Source organism: Clinocottus analis, unplaced genomic scaffold (genome assembly GCF_023055335.1).
Source record: "Clinocottus analis isolate CAN_PGR_092001 unplaced genomic scaffold, fCliAna1.0.p SCAF_5, whole genome shotgun sequence".
Lineage (NCBI taxonomy): Eukaryota > Metazoa > Chordata > Actinopteri > Perciformes > Cottidae > Clinocottus > Clinocottus analis.
In genome coordinates this window covers 4115628-4135737 of record NW_027176207.1, presented here as the reverse complement: position 1 = coordinate 4135737, position 20110 = coordinate 4115628, and the positions used below count along the sequence as shown (strand labels likewise).

The 20110-nt window shown below is 43.2% G+C and overlaps 1 protein-coding gene and 1 non-coding gene across 2 annotated transcripts; one reads left to right on the top strand and one right to left on the bottom strand.

Moving 5' to 3' along the window:
• Positions 1 to 3995: 3995 nt before the first annotated feature.
• trnas-cga (transfer RNA serine (anticodon CGA)) lies at positions 3996 to 4077 on the top strand. Its single transcript has one exon. It is a non-coding gene; the product is annotated as a tRNA-Ser (tRNA).
• A 5965-nt stretch (positions 4078 to 10042) lies between these two features.
• On the bottom strand, positions 10043 to 18822 carry exoc3l2a (exocyst complex component 3-like 2a). Its single transcript, XM_068600092.1, has 12 exons — positions 18284 to 18822; positions 17059 to 17276; positions 15825 to 16575; positions 15604 to 15718; positions 15411 to 15521; positions 15227 to 15327; positions 14935 to 15045; positions 14715 to 14850; positions 14306 to 14428; positions 14045 to 14200; positions 13021 to 13142; positions 10043 to 10814 (listed from the first exon to the last, which is right to left on the bottom strand). The coding sequence occupies exons 1-12, from the start codon at positions 18820 to 18822 to the stop codon at positions 10493 to 10495; spliced, it is 2805 nt and encodes a 934-aa protein (XP_068456193.1). The 3' UTR covers positions 10043 to 10492.
• Between the last annotated feature and the right edge of the window lie 1288 nt (positions 18823 to 20110).

Below are 20110 nucleotides of genomic sequence, written 5' to 3'. Positions count from 1 at the left end.
GATAAAAAGAACAAACAGAACGTTTGAACAAGTATATATACTTCTATATACTATATATAAGAAAATAAAAGATGTGTGAGGGTGTAACTGCATTTCTAATGTTGTTTCTTTTATTGTGTTTTTGAATGTTTCTTCACCTCACGTTGAGCTGATTGCATCAGTACTCGGTTGCATTTTCACTCTGATGAAGGCCCGGACGCTTGGTCTTGTAATGTCACCCGAACGCCACCAGAGGATGGCACTGTGTAGCTGATGACCACACAGAGAACCACTATTGCCTGGCTTTGTGAAAATGTAAAAAACATAATAATATTCATTTAAAAAGTACAAAAAATAAATACATTATATGCCTAAACATGTTGATAATAAACTGCATTAATCAACCGGTTAAACTATTCTGTAAGCTCATTTGGTAGGCATAGTTTATTTGTTGTTTGTAGTTATTTTCCTCATAAGTAGTATTTTTTTTTCATGATTCTGTTTGCTGTTTTGCCTTTAATTAAACCAGTTTCAAGGATTTTCAATTTCTGCATCTCACTGCTGAATTTATTTTTTCAACTGCACTTAAACTTTTGTTCTATTTTTATTTTTTTTTGACTGTTTTTGACTAAATCTTGTTTTCTTCTGCATTAGGTGCTTTTAATGGTTTTATGTCAAGCACTTTGAATAACCTCGTTGTTGAAATGTGCTATACAAATATACCTGCCTGGCCTATTCTAGATGTTTGCTTTATTTAGATTATATTTCCGAGAGATTTTTCTTTTGATAGTTATTTGTTTAGTTTGATTTTTTTGTTGTTTAGTCTATTTAAAAGTAAGTGATCAGGTATAGGACCAGAATGCACTGGGGTGGGCCTATGTTTCTATTTTATCAAGAGTAGGAGCAGCAACATGATGTCTTTTTCTTCTTTTTTAAAAGAATTCATAGGAAACACAGACACCTTACATGGACAATGAACTGTTTTGCCAAGTATTCCACATGGTGGGTCAGGGGCTGTTTCACTTATGTTTTCTAACAAACACCACAAGCAGTATAATAGGACAGTGTGTTTTTTCTACCCTGCCATGTAATACCTCTGTGAAGCCTATAGGTGTCCCTAGTAAGGCTTCATTTAAGTGGAACCACAGCCCCTCAGCTGGACTTACACCAGTCAATGCTTGTGACCTGCTGTGTAACACAGACAGGAGAATGCATGGCCTGCTCGCACTGACAGGTGTGGAAAAAAAAAGTCAGTTCAAGTGTCAAAGGTCAAACGGACAAAATTGTGAAGTGTGCGAGGGCAAATGTGAGGGAGTGTGTCGCACTGTCAGCATGAGGACAGAGGATGTGGAGTCACGAGGCTCACACTTTAACCCTCTGCTAATGAATAATGTCTGGGGGTCAACAGCGGGTGAGACATGCTGCTGGAACTACATGTTGCATTCAAGACCCATTACGGTTGGCGGTGTTTTCAGCTTTTGTATTTGTTAGAACTCATCTGGACTGCAAGAAGAAGTCTGGTGTTTCCACAGATTCTTTTGATAACTCTTCTCAATCATCTCTTCTGAGCCAGATGTATTTTAACGAGAAAGAAATGTTTTGTCTAATCATGAATATTACGTTTCTTTTTTAGTTCACGAAAACACTGTAGAGCGCAGAATGGACGACTTAGAATTACCTTTCATACTGATGACCACCGACAACTTAAAAATCTGTTTATTGTTGTGGGTGGCGATGAGGAAACACAATGCAGACTGAGCCAAGCACAAGTAATTACAGCCAAAACAGCCTCTAATAGGCTCTACAATCATTTTTGTTACTGTCCAGCTCCGGTTTCCTTGTGGCTTTTTAGCAAATGTTCCAGCACTAACATGCTGCATACACAATTATGCAGAAATAAAAAAATAATACAGTGATGTAATGTGCAGTATAGACACATTATATGATGCCTCGTGCTACTTGTGCAACTTTAATTTAATTTGAAAGCGAGTGTCTACATTGTGGTTTTATGAAGTAAAGGCACTTCGTCCATTGGGATCGGAAGTCAAAAGAAAGAAATAGCTTTCAGTCTTCAATTTGCAAAAAATAGAACGAGTGACGAATGAATATCTATTCCCATCTTTTCCACCTTCCACCTACAGTCTGCACACAATGTACAACAGTGTGTCAGTGACTTCTTCTATTACGTCTATTTCCTCTTTAAGATGTTTATAATGTCTTAATATAATTTTAATTGGTATTGCTGGAATTTAACACAATAGACAGGTTACACAGTAGGTCAGCATAACTTCTTAGCAATGTGGCAACAACACGCCATCCAATCAGAGACCCGGTGCCGAGCATCTCTGGCTCCCTGCCCCTCAGGGCCAACGGTCACATGTTCGACCCTGACTTTCACTTCCTCGAGAGAGAAAGAGAGAGAGAGAGAGAGAGAGAGCAGATATGCTCTTTTTTGGGGTCCAAACAGTGTAAGTGAACTCTAAAATCACCTCAAATTTGGGTTTCCTGCAACACCTCTTCCTGATGGGGTACAGAACACAACCTGCTTACGCAAACAAGGCGGGGGAGAAGTCACACGGAGCCAAAGGTGAGACCCTGTTGCCATATTTCACAAGAGCAGCCATTGTTTCGCTCCCAGACTTATTCCTTGCCATGCAAAGTAGTTTCCGTTCTTGCAAATGGCCTGGGTCAATAAATTTGCAGCTCGGGGCAGGAACAGACAACTTGCTGGCAGGTACAGGGGAGAACACGACAATACAACACGGGGGAGCCGTCTTCGCTCATAACGTAGTGCACAAGCAGGGGAGGCTTTGTTTAATGACAGAAACACTGGCAGACAAAGAGAATGTCATCATCAGGAAAATATTCGGAGATATTTTAAGTGAAAGCTAAATAACTTCTTGATCGACTGAGTTGTGATAGCACAACCAGAGAGACTCACCTAAGGCAAGCCATGGCCGAGGGCATCCAAGCATTAGCTAGTGCCGTTTTCTATCTGTCAGGGGCTGCCATGATCATGTTTGTGCAGAAATTCCTCCCAGGGAGTAAAGGTGAGGCCTTTAGGATAGCCTTCCCTCTCAAGTACACAGCGTTTAAGGATGTCCGCATGTCCACCCTGTTTTCCGTGAAAAGATCTGACGCTCACTGTCATTGCTCGTCTCCTCTCTTGTCTTTTGCCTCCATGTTCTAGTGTGTAGCATAACGCTAAAGCCCAACATACTCAGTGGTTTGAGGACTGATTGGAATACCGATGTATTCCTTTTTTGCAACCAATGAGTGATGTTACCATATTTGTAAAGTGGTGGAGTGACGTTGTGACGCAGTACAGCTCTGGTAGCGGTAGCAACCTGTCAATCACAGTAAGCCCGCCCTAAAGCATCCCCTGCTTTATGGTCTATTTGATTCTAAATGGAGCATAATTTACGAAATGAACATGTTGCTGTATTGAAGAAGACTTGAAACTAGAGATTGAGACCCATGTTTACAATGTTTCTAAGGAATAGATCAAGAAAGAAGTATAGAGTCATTTTCTCATAGACTCTTATACAATCGGACTTAAGTACCGTAAAATGTGAGTTATAAGCCGCTACTGTTTTATTTCTCAACATTGACCCATGCGGCTTTAATATCAGTAGAGCTAATTTGTGAATTTTTGCCGATTCTAAATTTAGCAGCAGTTGCAGAGACATAGCTACGGTACAAAAGTCACACAAAATACTCAAGCTAACACTGACAACACTGTTGTTTACTTGAGCTCAAACAGTGCAGCTGCAATTTCTTGGGGCAGCTGCAGCTAGCGCCCGGGTACGAGCGCTAGCTCTTGAGCGCTAGCATGTCTCGCCCAACTTGGGCAGCTCGTTGCCCAACTTGGGCAGCCGGGACGCAGGCAGTACCAGTAGCAGCAGTGGAAACTGCAGCAACAGTGACTTATAAACCGACGCAGCTTGTTTACGATTAAATACAACTCTTTTTGGGGCCGACCCTCCGGATGACAGTGGAGTACTTAGGTATCAACAGCTGTGATGGCCGAGTGGTTAAGGCGTTGGACTCGAAATCCAATGGGGTCTTCCCGCGTAGGTTCAAACCCTACTCACAGCGTGTCTGTGAATGACATTAAGTTGTCATGCATAATACTTCTAACACGATATCAGAAGTGATTATGAAGACCATCATCATAAAAAGGTGTTGACCTGGATATTCACTAGGGTTTCCCTTACGTGTTTAAATTATGCTCACGATGTTCAAAGTCGCTGGTGATCAGGAATATCACAAAATATTATGGTAAACCATCCACCATTTATATCATCAATCAGGCAACAGACAGACTGGCTAGTTGCCCTCTCGAGAGCCACGCATGGCTAAAAAGCCTGATTTCTAAGATCCTAATTCACTTTGTTTGCTTCTTTTAGGATGATCCTCACCTGGAGGTTGGAGGTTTTCCATCGTCTTGTTTATCGCTGTATCACTGGTTGATTGACGTTGGCCGGGTCTGTGAGGCCAGGGGATGTGATCGCATAAATACAGACATTCAGGACAACGCCTCCCCCTGTTTTTTTCTCACTATTATATAGACGTCAAAATAGTTTAAACAAAGGAAAACAAATAACCTGGTCAGGTTGGGATGTTTACAGTGTAAATGGCATCAGGCCAGCGGAGACCTGAGCAACAATATTTATATCACTGCATCCACCCAGGATGACTTTTAGCACAAATCAAGCGTATCAGCATGTGGAAAAAAAATAAAAGGCTTGTTTTGCGGATACTTTTTTACGAATGAGAAACGATTTTAAGATAGCGCCAAAGTTTATTTTAGATTGTGGTCCCTGCTTTGAACAAAGCTGCACTTCCTCCGCTCCGTCTGCGTCCGAGGCCCCGGGACACTGATTCAGTGTGACGGCTGATAACGAAACAAACAGGTTGGCGTGTCTGTTCGATCTGGAGTTGAGTGGGCACCGGCAGGCAGGGCCGTGCACCTCCTCGTCGCTAAATAAAGATCCACTTGATGGATCCGCTCAGATAACATAAATCAGGATATCCCATCAGGAGTGACGGAGTGCACCATTGTTTTGGTTCAAGTGGGCAGCCATCCTGACAGACAGTGTAAACTGGACATGGGAGAGGACAGGAGGTTCACTCTATTGAATCCTGCCCTGCCGGGTCATGTCACAACAGGTCATTCCTAAGTGCTTACATAACCACAAATAAATGACCCGTTGCTGATGACTGACAGGGCCACACCTCGACCAAAACCCCCCAGCGCTAAGGTTGTGTAAGACGGCTCATTTTGATAATATGTTTAAATATTATATATATTGAATTGCAATCTAATGAATATTGTACACCAGTTTACCAATATGTGCACAAAACCAAACAATTTATTCATATATTTTTCTATGAACATCGAAAAGATTTCTCTTTCCGTGAAACAAAATATGACGTGTGCTTAAGCCCACGAGAACCGACCGATATCAACCAATGATAAGAAATCCATTCATCAATCAATCTGCAACTATTCGTGGCAGGGGAGGTTAACCAACAAGTCCTTTAAATGTGATGGAGTGACTTGTCTCTGACTGGCTCGTGCTACTGCCTTCATTGGTCGGTTGTTGTTTGGTTTAGGTTAGCTCGAGGAATGAGATTAGTTGGGGTTCGGGTAAGAATAAGCCAATCAGAGGCAGATGAGGGCGGGTTAAGCCATTCCCCATCGTAGGATTGGTAATATCGCCTTAGGGAGGTGTGGTGTGGAGACACAGTCCTCTGTTACATTATAAGCCCACCAACCTTTCAGCGGTCCAATCAAATGCAACACATTTGATTGGAGTCCCTCTTGTAACTGTACTAAGCTCAATTATTCCGTTCCACAGTACGGAAGATAAAGGCACTCTGACGTTCATTTTACTGGGACTTAAACCATGGAAGTTTCCCAAAAGGCTTGAAGGTTTAAAGCTGTTAAAGTACAGCATCAGGAAGGCAACGTGTTTGTGGGTCACCAGGTGGTCAACACATCTGGCCATTTTAAACTTCAAATTTCCATTTTACCACTGATCTGTACACTAAAAAAGATGGATGTAAAAGTCAGACTATAATCTCAATTGCTTAGTTACATCTCAGCAAAACATTCCTAAAAACACTTGACACCCTAAAAACACAATCACACTTCCCCTGAAACGGGACACCTGCTGTCCAGTTCAGTATGGATATGAATGATGGAAACACAACACAGTTGTTATGCTAAGCTAACCATCTCCTGGCTGTGGCTGTTGCCATATTTCCCAAAACGCTTATTAACTGCTTTGGAGAAAAAAAATGATGGCGTGACATGTTGTGGTTTGCATGAAACCCAGGTACCACAAATTGCATAAAAAATGTTTTCCTGACAGCCACGTTGCAACGATTTTCTTCACTTTCTTCCTTAAGCAGCAGTTGGTTTCCATTTATTTCAGCATGCATGTTGCAGGTACTTCGGTTTGGTTGAAACTCATAACAGTGAGCAGTGAATAAACTTACTCAGGCTTGTCATGAGTCAGGAACCATTTTTCAGCGTTCAAGGACTCTGACACCAAAGCGTTGAGAGTTGTTTTGCTGAAAAACATTGCTGTTTGACGATCAACCCCTTGCAGAAAATTTTTAAAAAGACGATGTTAATGCTGTTGTTTTCTGCATCTAAAGGATTCTGTTTACCAGTTACAACTCACGTGCATCAGCATGGAGAACATTCAAAGGAGACTGTATTTGCAAGCGAGGACAACGAGTGAGGGAAATTGTTCAGTCACCTATCCACAGCAAACTATATGTTTCGATCAAGTTGATGTTCGCTTTCTATAAGTTTAGAAGTCAATCTAAAATTGTAGAGTGGGCAGTAATGAAAGGGATCCTTTAAAGCAAAATAATCAAGGAAGAATGGTTTTCATAGCTTTTCAATGATACTAATGCTCCATCTATCTATTGGAAGTGGACAAGGTTGATTGCCTGATGTCTATATAAAATGCTCAATATTAGCCCAGTATTTCATTGAGCTGCTATATGAGGCCCATATCCCAGGTACTCATGTACATATGTGTATTTGCTAAAGCCAGAACGGGGGTTAAATCGTCCCTGTCTAGACTAAACAAGCTCCAGTGCTCAAGACCAACTTTCGACTAGTGCCCCTCTCAGCCACTGCAGTCTAATTAATTAATATTATTTATGCTGCAGGAGAAGCAAGCAAGCAGAAAAGAGTGGAAGCACCGAAAGTGCATGACAGTGTGAACAAAGACAGGGCACGGCTCGCTTCCGAAAACAAACAGTCCGAATACAGCCAGATGGGTTTTCCATTGCAGAGCTGCGTTAATGAGAGGAAGCAGGGGAGTGCTTCCCAGGGACTGCATTGTGATACCGTGGGCCGCTCCACCTCCAGCAGCCTGATGGAGGGGAACCTCCAAGAGTTTGGCCCTCCGTCCTACCTGCGATCCTCAGCCCGAGATGGTAATCCCCGTCTGGGATACCTGGAAAACAGCGATTCAACATCCGCCCTCGGTCTACTATACCAAAGGATGTCGGATAATGTTCTTAGACGTACATATTACTCAGAAGCCACGCTGCCAAACTTTACATTCGGTCCTTGCCAATTTCACTTAATGTTCTTCCTGTTCTGGCTCACAAATTCGAGGAATTTATTCAAAATAAAAACACGCGTGCGGTGGATTCCAGGGTCAGAGTTAACTGAGATCTATTGTCTGTGAGCAGGTAAACAGCTAAAAGAAACAGTTGAGGATGTTTGAAACTTATGTCATGTATGAGTTTTTCCCTTGTGGCGCATTTACAAGTTTGCACCGTGTTTATATTTAGCTGTAAATCAAACACATGTCAATTGGAGGAAGTGACTGTCGGACTGGACGCATTGCAAAGTGGACAGTCAGAGACACTCAACGTGTGAACGCAACAAAAAAGTAAGAAGCATTGTTCTTAAAGTCACGAAATGAGTAAAAATAGCTCACCTCTAAGCAAATGCTCATCATGTAGGTCGATATATCCGGATCCCAACCGTTTCATTTGACATTATGACCATCATCAGAGATAATCATTTTTAATATTATCATAGCATACCTGGTATTTATAGAAGTGCTTGTACACAGAACAATTTAAAATGTTTCTAATGAAATGACTTGTCTTGAACTGTCCGGCATGATGCATTTAGAGAAGATACAACTTCAAAGCACAAGTATTATTCTCTTAAAAATATGATAGCAATGTATTAAAAAAAGGCCAACGTATGTAATGTACATTTAATAAATATCTTATTGTTTATTGTGAAGGTTTTCAGCTACCTACCGTAGTCCAAATGTATATATCTTCCATCTTTATCATATATGACTATAATGCACTACTTCCAAGCCAATATGTAACTTGTTAAATCAATGGCGTAATGATTTAACTGCTCTTTAAATTGCATTTAACCTCTAACATGTGAATCATATCATACTTAATGTATTAAAGGATAAAAAGCCCTAAACATGCATTCCAGAGGGAACTCTCAACAAACAAACTAAAAGAGAAAGACCCCGTCCACTCCAAACTGTGTTTGGCTTTGAGTTCCTTCACTGTGGTGTTTGAGCTTAACTGTGCAGAATTACCACATGAGGATTTATGACATCACAGTTTGTTTGGGAGCCAATCATCGTCCAATATTCAACTTACACAAATGTGACGGTATAGTTACGGTATAGATTCTGGATATTTAAATGAGGGTCGAAGGAGGAGAAGTAAGATTTGGGTAAATTAATCAAATAATAAAAAAAATATTGTATTGTATTTATTTTATTTATATATTAAAGTGTATCTGATATTTTCTGCTTCCATCACACTGTAAAAAATATAAGCTCGTTCAACTTAAATGAATGTGTAACCTGGCTGCCTTAAAATGTTGAGTTGGACAAGCTAATAAACTTAAATTGTCTTCAACTTCTATTCAAGTTTATTCAACTAAGAATGCATAGTTGGGTTGACAAAAGGGAAAGTACACTCAACACTTTAGATGAACTGACTTAGGGATATGAGTTAAATGAACTAAAACTTTATATCCTTTTTTACAGTGTAGTAGCTACACTTAAATGGAACAAATAAAAAACACAGGATTTAAAAAAAAATGGTTTAATGGTCTGATTGTGCTAACTAAAACTAAACTAAAAAAACAACTAATTTATTACAAAAAAGCTATTGGTCTAACATATCTAGTATATAGACGCATTGTATCACCAAGATCAGCTGGCGCGCATCGTGTCCCCTGGATGACCTTTGACCAAACGTTACCCCACCGACCCAAACACATGACCACACTTTACCACAATAAAGTCTGGTGGTGTGTTCGGCCACCAGCTTTACAGCGCAACGCCTTGATGACAGCAGTTATTTCTACGTTTCCATGCAGCCAGCTGCTCATTCACATTCAGATATCGACCCTGCCAACTCAGAGAGGTCACTGTGCAGAATGACCCCTCCCGAGGCCGGCCGGCTCTTGTTTTGAGAAGCCGACGAGCAGCTTTCGGACATGAAAAGGCTCCGTGGCCGCTTTTGCTGTGCACTCTGAGCAGCAGAGAGGAAGTTCCCTCCTAGTGCATAACGTAAACTTGGCTCCAATAAAAGCATCCGTTGGCACCTCGGTGGACAACAGGAAATCTTTGTTTATCCAAAAACATCCCGTTGTTGGCCTCGGGGTGCGTGACCCCCGTGCTCGCTGTGCGGCGGTGAGAGCGTTACATAGCAGCCGCGGCAGAGCCCCATATTTCAAGATCTCAGAACAAAGCTGCCAAATCCTCAACATAAACAATGAAGACATGAAGTGTACATGCGTCTGCGTCAGACCGTCGTCTGTTTGTCAAAGTGCCTTTGTTTAACATAACTGTAGACTCAGTGTCTCACCCAACTAAAGCTAAAAGTTGCCTAAACAAGACAATCCAAGAGCTGACGCTTACAAACACCTGATAAGCAGGACACAATGACGGAGCAGCTGAGTCTGTTTAGTCTACCCAGTCAATGGGTTTTTATTATGTTTCCAGCAACAGATCCATTTCATTCACAGTGTGAGTTCAACACATTTCCACATCAATACACTATATCCTTGCATACATGTGGTCTATATACCAGAGAGTGGGTATATATGGTTGGGTAAATACATGTTAAACAGCCTAAATCATATTGCTTTGCATCTGATAGCAGTTGTTTTCTGTAGGTGAGGGGGATTAAAAGAAGAAGAAAAAAAGACTGAAGAAGTTACATTTTCAGGATATTTGATACCACTGGTTTGCTTCTGCAGATCAGCACGAGAAATCATTGTGATTATTACGCTGCCCAGTCTGTTTCACATTAAAAGATAACGCACATGTGGAGATGGAGAAATGTCAGTGAGTACAGTACGAGCAGTACCTGAGGTCAAGTTTCTGGTAACAATATTTGGTGCAATCATTTTGGGATCAAGGTGCATCGCTATCTTCACAGCGTGTGTCTGCGACCGCTCTCCCAGCACGAACGCCAGCCGCTAGTCCTCTCTGTGGTGTTTATTCACGTCTTCCATGTTCTGGCCCTCGGCAGGTTGAGGCGTCGGGGCTCCGCCCCTCGCCCCGCGGCTCCGCCTGGGACGGTGCTCTGAAAACCAGTTGGAGATGGTCATGGCGAAGCGGAGGAGGCCCAGGCTGATGCAGTGCACTTCCGAGGTGATGGGGATGTCGGAGAAGAGGGCGCGGTCCCGGCACACCGAGGCGCTGCGGCACTCAAAGTCTTTGACGATGTTGAGGATCTCCTGGCGCTCAGCCTGCCGCATCATCCCTCTTATATTCAGCAGGGTGGAGACATGCTTCTTCCTGTTGGGAGGAAGGATACGGGGAGGAAAAGGGGCGAGACGGGTGTTAATGGAAATTGGGTCTGCTTGGTGTCGTCAAAGGCTGTCATGACAGACAGAGTCAGAGCATCAGTTCCTGGGAAGGAACAGAACATTTGGTTCTACTTCCCAGAAAGGCAGATTTCACAAGAGTCTTTCTGTAAATACATCATGACTAATGCTTTATTTATTGAATGGAGGACAATAATAAGTGTGTTTGTCCACATTTACACAAATTTATAATTATTTGTCTTTGGTTGCTTTTTTATTTGTAGTTCTTTTTTTTACACAAGTTTTCTGAAAACAACTTTAGGAACATGACACATTGCATGGTTAGCAGGTCTGCCCTTCAATCAGAAGATCAGTGATTTGAGTCCCGGCTACGCTATATATGTGTGTCCTTGAGCAAGACACTTAACCCCAAATGCTGTGTCTACGATGTATAAAGTAAGTTGCTTTGGATAAAAGTGTCAGCTAAATGACAGCACAGGCTTTTTGCCAATGACTCACAGAGTTTAAAAAATGTGGTAAATAGGAACAAACCTACTTGGTTCGATTAAGGGAAAGATGATGGGGTTTAAATAAGCATGTTTGTTACGTAGCTTGGGCTTTGAACATAAGTTAAATACGCTACGTATAAGTCAGCGTAACCTTTTTATCTATCGTGACCTCCCACTGCAGACTTTAACGCTATGGTATGTCAACTTCCTCCTTTGCGCCTGTCATAACTACTACTGCCCCTCGACTGACAATAAATATTAAAAAGTGCTTCAGTGAAGACATGTTTTTTGTAAACCAACTAGGAAGTTATAATCGCACCAGTTCCCTCGACAAAAGGCCAATGGGATTTTTCCATTTTATTGTGGATGTCAGAACATAAACTGGGTGCAAACAAGAAGTTGATAATAACATGTTTTGTTCATCAAGATAAGCTTCACAAATTAACTCCTCTTTTTATGATTTTCAAAGTGTAACTGAAATCGTCAGTAGTAAAAAGGTTAATGTTTGGCTAAAAACGAACACCACGGTCACATGACTTCAGGTCACTATCACTAAGCTAAAGGAAGACTAGTGTCACGAAGCAGGGCTACTGACTGGCATATTTATGTGGTAAAACAAAAAGTTCAACCCTTCAGCTTGTGTTACAGACCTTATGTCAGCCCACCAAAAACACATCGGGGGAAACTGAAATGCAAAAATGCTATTTAAGACAATTGTCTGGAAGAATCCCGTTTGACTGACGTTTATACTTTCTATCTGTAAATAAGGCAGTCATAACTTTTGGTAAAACTCTTGGCTTTCTCACTTTCCAATAAGTCGTCAAGTCTGCAGGAAATGTAATAAACACAGGGTTCTTACGAGAAACCAAGTGTTGAAGTGTTGGCTGAAACGAAAGCATGAAAGTGAAAGGGTGATATCAAGTGTCAAGATACTGAGACCCCAAAGCTGTTCTATTAAGCAATTGAGTATAAAGAGGGCCTGTGTTTGGCACGCTGACTTATTTGTCCAAGTCACACAGCAACGTGTGCACCAACGGACTCTGTTGCAGTTCAACAAAGCACCCAGAAAAAGTCAAGAAAGGCCGACAGCCTTTGATCTCCTACAATTCCAGCAGGGGATGCCATGGGGTAAACAAAAGGGGTAGGTCAAGCGGTGAGTTAGCATGTCTCCAGGTCCGAACTACTATGTTTTGCCCTCCTTTTCCACACCTCTCCCCTTTGATTCCAAGTGTGGCACCAGTCTGTCTCCTGCAGGGTGGCAGGAACAGGAAGTACTCGGCGGCAGCTTCCTGTCTGCTCCACTGAGAGTTGTGCGTCACGCTCAACCGTAAGTTGCAAGCCGTCACCTGAGTTTGTGCACAAACAGTCCTGGGACACCCCCTCTCAGTCCCCTGGAGACCTCATCCATTCTCAAAACAGACCCGCTCCCCTCTCCAAAAATAGCAACGTTAATGTAGATATGTTTCCGCACTCCTTTTCCTTGTTTTGATCCATTGTGCCCGAAAAAAAGAAAAAGGACATACATAGTCTTACTTTTTCCTTGCTTTGGGAGAGAGCCAAAAACAGCACCGGGAATGTGTAGCAATAAGCAGAAAAAAATATAGGGCCTTCGGGGGTACAGTAGAGAGAAGATCTGTTTCCTGGTTGCAACAAAAATGTCCTAGCACTGTTCATTTGTTAACCACTTACCGTATATCTGGAAACTCTTTCACCAGCACGGCCACCTCCATCTGGATGGACGGAGTGTCCTCCAGGAGAATGATGTCAGCTAGGTGGCAGACGATGCTGTCTAACCAGGAGGAGCTTGAGTCCTGAAGCAGACAGGGGAGACAAAGAGTACAGCGACAGTTTTAAATTAGCACGCAACAACAAGTCAGCATTCAATTGGACTTTGTTTGTTTCAAAAGCATTTGCTATCACTGGTCCAAATGACCTCTTCACCTGATTAATTGTGTGCTTTTCAGAAGCCTTCAGAGGAAACGTAGATTAATGCCTCCAAAGGCCGGAGGCCAAATATTAAGCTGATTTACTGAGCCAATAACAATTGCTCCACCTCTGTTTTTCTAGGTTGTGTTTTTCCTTCAAACACTCAGGAAAAAGAAAGCAGAATTATCTGGCTTGGCATCCACTAAAAATAACTAAGTCTTTTTTAGACAGCCATTAAAAACTCATCCCCCCTTGCCCCAGCCCCCAGTTTCCACGGACACTTCATCCCCCTCCACAGCAAAAGAGGCCATCAAGGCCATCCCAGAGCCACATCAAAGCCGGCTAGCTGACAGGAACAGGAAGTTCCTCCTGAACACAGCAGCTTCCTGTTGTCAGCCGAGGTGACGGACACTTGTTTGAACTTGCGCACAGAAAGGGGGCAAACGCCACGCTGTCAAGCCCAGTTGTTACACTAACTTCCCTCCTCTGGCAAGTGCTAACGTAAGCGCGGTCCATCCATCTCCATCTCACTGACGGCAGCCATTTTTCAGAGCTCGCTGCTGTATCAACACTGTCTGAGGTATTCCTGACCTAGGAAGTTGGAGGGTCAGACTCTGTGTTGCCTGCGCCAGTTCTGCTCAGTGTTTTTAAGAATCAGCAAGTTGGAAATGTTTATCATCAATCATTACCTCTGTTTTTTTTATCTTCTAGATGTCCTGACTGTACTTATCCCTACAGAGCAAAAGTTCATTGCAGGGCATTCAGGCTGACGTATGACATGACGTACCAGATCCTTAAAGAGTCCTTTCAGCTGTTTGGCCTCATCTTGCAGGCGGAAAGCCATCCTCTTTCTCATCTTGGAGGATGTGCAGATGACCCGTCCCCGCATGATGGCTCGGACGTATTCCACCAGGACCCGCCGATGCACCTCTCCCACGAGGGTCTGTCAGTCCATCAAAACAACTCATCACTGACTGGTTACATATGACGCTGAAGCAAACGCTGTCAAGTGTTAAACACGACCTCTGTTCCATCAAACAAGTGTTACCTGATAAGGCGGAGAGTCCATCCTTCTGAACTTCTTGAAGTGTTGTTTAATGCTGGCTTCAATGGCCTCAAAGGCCTCTGTGTTGTTCAGCCATTTTCTCCTTACCAGTTTGTCAAAGAAAGGCTGTAAAGACAACAGACAAAGCTTGGATTAATAGAAGACATTTACTCAAGAAGTCTGCTGATAGCAAGCTGCTTAAAAAACATTTTCTGTTGTATTTTTTTTGGAATGATCTTCATATCCTGACAGCAATCAATGAATCAAATGTCTGGAAAAAACAATCTGGAATCTGGAGCAAGGTTGTAATAAGTGTGTGCTTTTGGAGTTTTTTTTTAAATTTTTTTTACCATTGGATCATTTCTAAAATAAGAATAGTTCCACTTTCAGGACTGAAATGAGGCTTACTCACTCTGATGTGCTCAAACAGCCTGTCGGTCAGCACCCTCACTGACTGGTTGATGATCCTGTCCAGGGAGGAGTCGGCTCTCTGCGCTGTCTCCTCGCTGCCCTGTGAGTCACACTGCCGGCAGCGCTCCACTAGGGATCTACAGGAAACACAGGAGTAAGGGAAGCTGGACTCTCAGCAAATTGTTGCAGGAAATGTTGTTTTAGTTGAATGATGAATCTACCTGAGAGGAGGGCAGTTGTTGACCAGAGATATGGTCCTGGAGACATATCCGTCCCCTCTGTCTCCAAATTCTGCCTGAGTCTCATGAAACATCTCCGCCTTCCTCTGGAAACTGGACACATAGAGCTATTATAAAGACCTACTGAATACAAGTACGATCTAGAAATGAACAATCGTTTCCTATCCTGTAAAAGGAACTGGGGTCCGTCCCCCCCAACTGTAATCCTTAAATCTATATTGCCAGCATCTTGCAAATAATTCTTCATTTATTCATGCTTCATTGAAATACTCACTTGTAGAGAAAGTCAGCCAGTCCAATAAGACTACAGCGAGCCACTCTTGCTCCTAGACACTGGTTGACAGATGTAGATCTGTCCAAGTCCACCTTCAACCTCTGGAATTAAGAAAGACACAATCAATAAGACAGCTGCATTTTAGACTAAAGGGACACTTTACAGAAAACATGACAATATATACCTGGATGACTGAGCGTGCTAGGTGGGACTGATATTCCTCTATGTGCAGGGTCTGGGCCCATCGCCTCTCCTCTTCATCCAGAACCTGGATCAGCTCTATGGTCACCTTCTCCTGAGAAATCACAGTGTAAATTTAAAACCTGTCTACTATCTATTCGAGAACAACAACTTTGTAAAAAAAGAGCCTTTCTCACCCTGACGATACTGATGCAGTCTTGTTCCAGACGCTCCACTGTGTCTTGAGGCAGAATGGGCTCCAGTGACGCGTAGTTGATGGGTGCGGTTGTGCCAATGGTCCCGAGAACATCCCTGGTCGAAAGCGAGAACTCATTACAAAACAAGTCCAGCTTCCAGGTTTGTAGCATCATCATTGTCTGATTGTGTGAGAGGTTGACTGTCTGAGAAGGCACCCTACCTGTTGTAGATGTTGTAGAACCAGTCCAATAAAGAGTAGACGTCTGTGATTTGCAGCGGCCCCCTGGTCATGGTTCGGAGACGTTTGGCCACGGCTCGATGGTAACTGTCCACGTACACCTGGAAGGCAGCAAACTCCTCCGGGTAAATGGACACGGCATTCCTCCTCGCGGCATCCAGGTCGTCCACCATTCGACTCCTCAGGCGTTCCAGGTACGAAGCCAGCTGGCCCGCTTGGGTGTCCGCCTGGTGCGGCAGGCTCCAGTCCGCCGCCTCCATCACAGCCTGCCTCCACTTTATCTTGAGTCGCCGAGGGCGCTGGTCGGGCTGGATCCGGGGGGGCTCTTGCTCTGTCTTGGTCTCCTCTCTCCGGGCCCAGGCCGCATCGGCATGCTCCTCCTGCTGGATCACCAGCACCACTAGCCCCAGGTTGGGCCCAGCGCTCGGCTGGCGGAGGGATTCCCGCACTACGTCCCACATCTCCCTCTGCAGGGCCTCGTACAGGAGCTCCACGTCCTTAACCTTTCGCCGGCCTGAGTCCAATGATGCATTGGTGCTGAGGGAGTCATCGAAGGGTGAGAATGATAAGGGGGTCATATCGGGAGGGGTGCTGGGAGTAAGGGTCGGAGTAAGGGTGGAAGCAGCCGCGGTGGGAAGGAGAGACAGCAGCTCGCATTCTCGTTCCAGCTCCTGAATATGTGTGTCGGCCAGGAGAAGATCCCTGTGGTTGACCAACTGAAGGATCTCCAGCACTGGTGGGAGCCAAAAGAGAGACAAAAAGAGGCAGTTGTGTTTATTTTCAACAAAACTAAAGGTTGACATGTACACTAGGAGATCTGTTATATAGTTATTGAGTATCTGTGCATGTGCCTGACTGACAAACTGGCTTATTCATTGCTCATTCTGCACACTCTTCTATTCCTAGCGAGGCTCCCCGTGGAGCCTGTGAACAGTAGCCTGGTCGAACTTCTATCTAGAGGAATCTGGGGTGGGAGGAAGTGCAGTCATTTCCTGATTTCACAGCCTGGTGGTGATTGAACCCAGTGACTCAGGGATCTGGGGACCTCTCAGCCTCATCAGAGAGTCGTCTAGGATTGGGAGGAAGTACTGCCGAAGCTTGACCAGGAAGAGCAAATTTGGAAGGGGAACTCCTCGCGTAAGACAGATTATTCTAGGTCACAGTTTTAAAACTCTTGACCTGAACCTTTTACACCTGTGGCCTCCTTGATTGTTACCTGAGAGAGGCTCTCTGGTTTTGACCGCCGGCTCCTCGTCATCTGTTTCCTCCTCGGCCTCTTGGGACGCCTTGTCTGACATGGACTCCCTCTTCAGCTTGCCCATACTGACCATCCTGAGGAAGGAGGGCCGTCTGGAGGCCTCCGCCTCACCGTCTGTGCTCAGGTTCCCGCAGGGCAGGCTTTCTCTACGCTCCTCCTTGCGTCGACCTGTAATCCTGCACAATTTCCACAGCAGCAACAAAGAAGATGAATGATTTCCCGCCAAGAAAAACAAGGCCCTTTATCAGACCGCATCATTTTTGCATACACAGGAATGTATGAACAGTAATGAGACCTGAGGTGTGTATTGTACTCAACAATCAGGCCAGTAGAAGCTAGGTTTGTAATGCTACATACTTCTCACAAAATTGTGAGCATAAAAATAGTCGCATTGAGTAATCAACAAGTCGTTGAAACACAAAAGAGTTTCCGTAGATCAACAAATAGCATAATAAAAAAGGAAATAAGCACACTGTATGCTACTCCAGCACTGTCCAGCAGCAATGCTAACTTCTCCTCTGGGACGCTGAGGCTAATTAATCTCACTGTTAGAGCTCTGTTGATGCACCGATGCTCAAAATGGCTCCCTTATATAATTTATTTGAGGGGGAGTTTTCCCATTTCGGATGTGAGGGTCCTGGGACAGAGGATGTTGTATGTTGTACACATTGTAAAGCCCCCTGAAGCCAATTTGTGATTTGTAATATTGGGCTATACAAATTAACTGAATTGAATTATGACTTTTCTGTTATAGTTACATGACTTATTTTGTTTTTTTGTAAGGATCCTTGTGATTTAAATTGAGTTTTGGGACGTTACTTGTTTTGTTTAGATATTCTTTTGCTGTTGAAAATCCTGAAAATGTGCTCTTCTAAGTCTTTTGCACGACTTTGTTCTCCTTCATGAGAAAATGGAGGGATTTTCCACAACCCCATCTTCTTTTTTACCTACTTAATCTTCACAAAACCATATTAATTCAATATGTATATATTGCATGCTATAGTAAATATACTATGCAAGTAATATAGGAAAATTTATCTTAATCTTGTTCTGTGTGCATTAGACATGTCATCCACAGCAACTGAAGCACTTCTTACTATTTTATATAAGAAATTCACATCAATAACACGGCAGCTACAATCTTCTTGGGTTCTAACTCTTTTTCCTCCCATCCCCTCCTCACCGGAGCAGGGTCATAATTCCTTCGGAGCCCCTGCGTAGTCCTTTCCTTTTCTCCCTCTCTGGTGGGAGACTGTTTGAGTTTCCAGGGGTGTAGTGGGGGGAGTTGTTCCCCCATACGCTGCGTCCTGATATGCGCAGACCCTTGCCCAGCTTCCCCAGGGTTTTGAGGGGCGACGATCCACAGATGCGCTCCAGGGTCCCCCTGAGGGGCTTCCCTTTGGGGTTCCCGGCACCGTGCCTCTCTGCGTTCACCTCGTTCTCCTCCTCTTCTCCGTCGCGGCAGGACCTGAGCTGGAGGTTGCCCCTGACATCCCCCATGATGAGGCCCACGTCGCCGCCGTGCCTCTCGCCCTCGTACAGGTCCACATCCTCAAAGGGGTTTAAGTTCCTGTTCAGGTCCTTTATGTCCTTCAGATCCTTCAGATCATTGAGATCATTGAGATCATTCATGTCCAGCCGGGGCAGGATCAGTTCCCCGTTCACTCTGGGGAACTCATGGCAGCTCTTGGACCTTCCCGGGAGCTTTTTCAGAATGGGCATGGTTGCACTTGAGATTTTACCAAACTGCAAAACAAAGACAATGTCAGATTTAGTCCCAATGTTCAGTTATAAAAAAGCCCCATATGGCAACTTTGCTGCCATAGAGCATGAATACGCAGGATATCCACACATGGCTCCATCCTTGCAGTGCTGAGGAAATTGAAGTCGTGAAAAACTTTTCCCCTGGTGCTACATCAGCCATCAGACAGTTTATATAACTTGGAGCAAAAACATCCGTTCATGCCTGGTTATGCAATGCAGTTACTTAGCAAATAGGAAATATGTATCCAAAATATTGCTGCGTTTACACATGCTGACCTTCAGCCTTATAAAAATAGTGCATAAGTCAGAAAGAAATAGTTTATATAAAGATAATAATTCTGAATGTTTCCTTACTTTTGCTGATTTTGGTCACATTTTACTTGGCCCAATTTATTTATTTTTTTGATGGACTTGGTGTATCCCAAGAGTTGTCTTGGTTAAAGATACATAATTAAATCTGGCACACAACTTGAAGGATGGGTTCACATTTGGTATAGTCTGTCCTTAAACAACACACATGTCCATATGGAGAATGAAACAGTTTTTTGTAAAGACTCATCATTGTGTGCAAAAATGCATTTCAGCTGAAGTTAAGTCTGATTTAAAGACATCAAGTGATGTTTTTGCTTCTGTGAGGAAACAAAAAGCCAGACTTTTGCACGACAAAGACTTTTCACCTTAACTTTTTAATGTTTTTATTTATCTATTTATATGTGTGTAGATAAACATACAACATATATATATATATATATATATATATATATATATATATATATATATATATATATATATATATATATACAACATGTGAATACTGTTTTAAGATAGACTTAAAATAGGAACCTTTCATTTAAAATTGGTGTGTTTGACATTTGTGAGCTTAGTCATCAGCCAATGTAGACATAAGACATTTTAAACACTTCAACCTGCAAGATATGCTCAGATAATTGCATACAGTAGTTCAATAATATAGCCTTAATAATAAATCATATCCGATGGGAACTTAAAGAATCAAACAGTGGAGACATAAATGGACATATTTGGAATTTCAATGGCTGTTGGGTAGAGCACATATGGGCAAACACTCTGAATTAATAGCCACCTTCCTGATTTTGAATTTGCAAAATGCACATCTACTTTCGTCGTTCTGAATGCACAGACCTGGAGCTTCCTTGTCTCCCTACAGTCTCCTGCTGCTGCCCACTGAGCTGCTCCACTGCATCGTGGGGACAACCGTCTGTTTTTA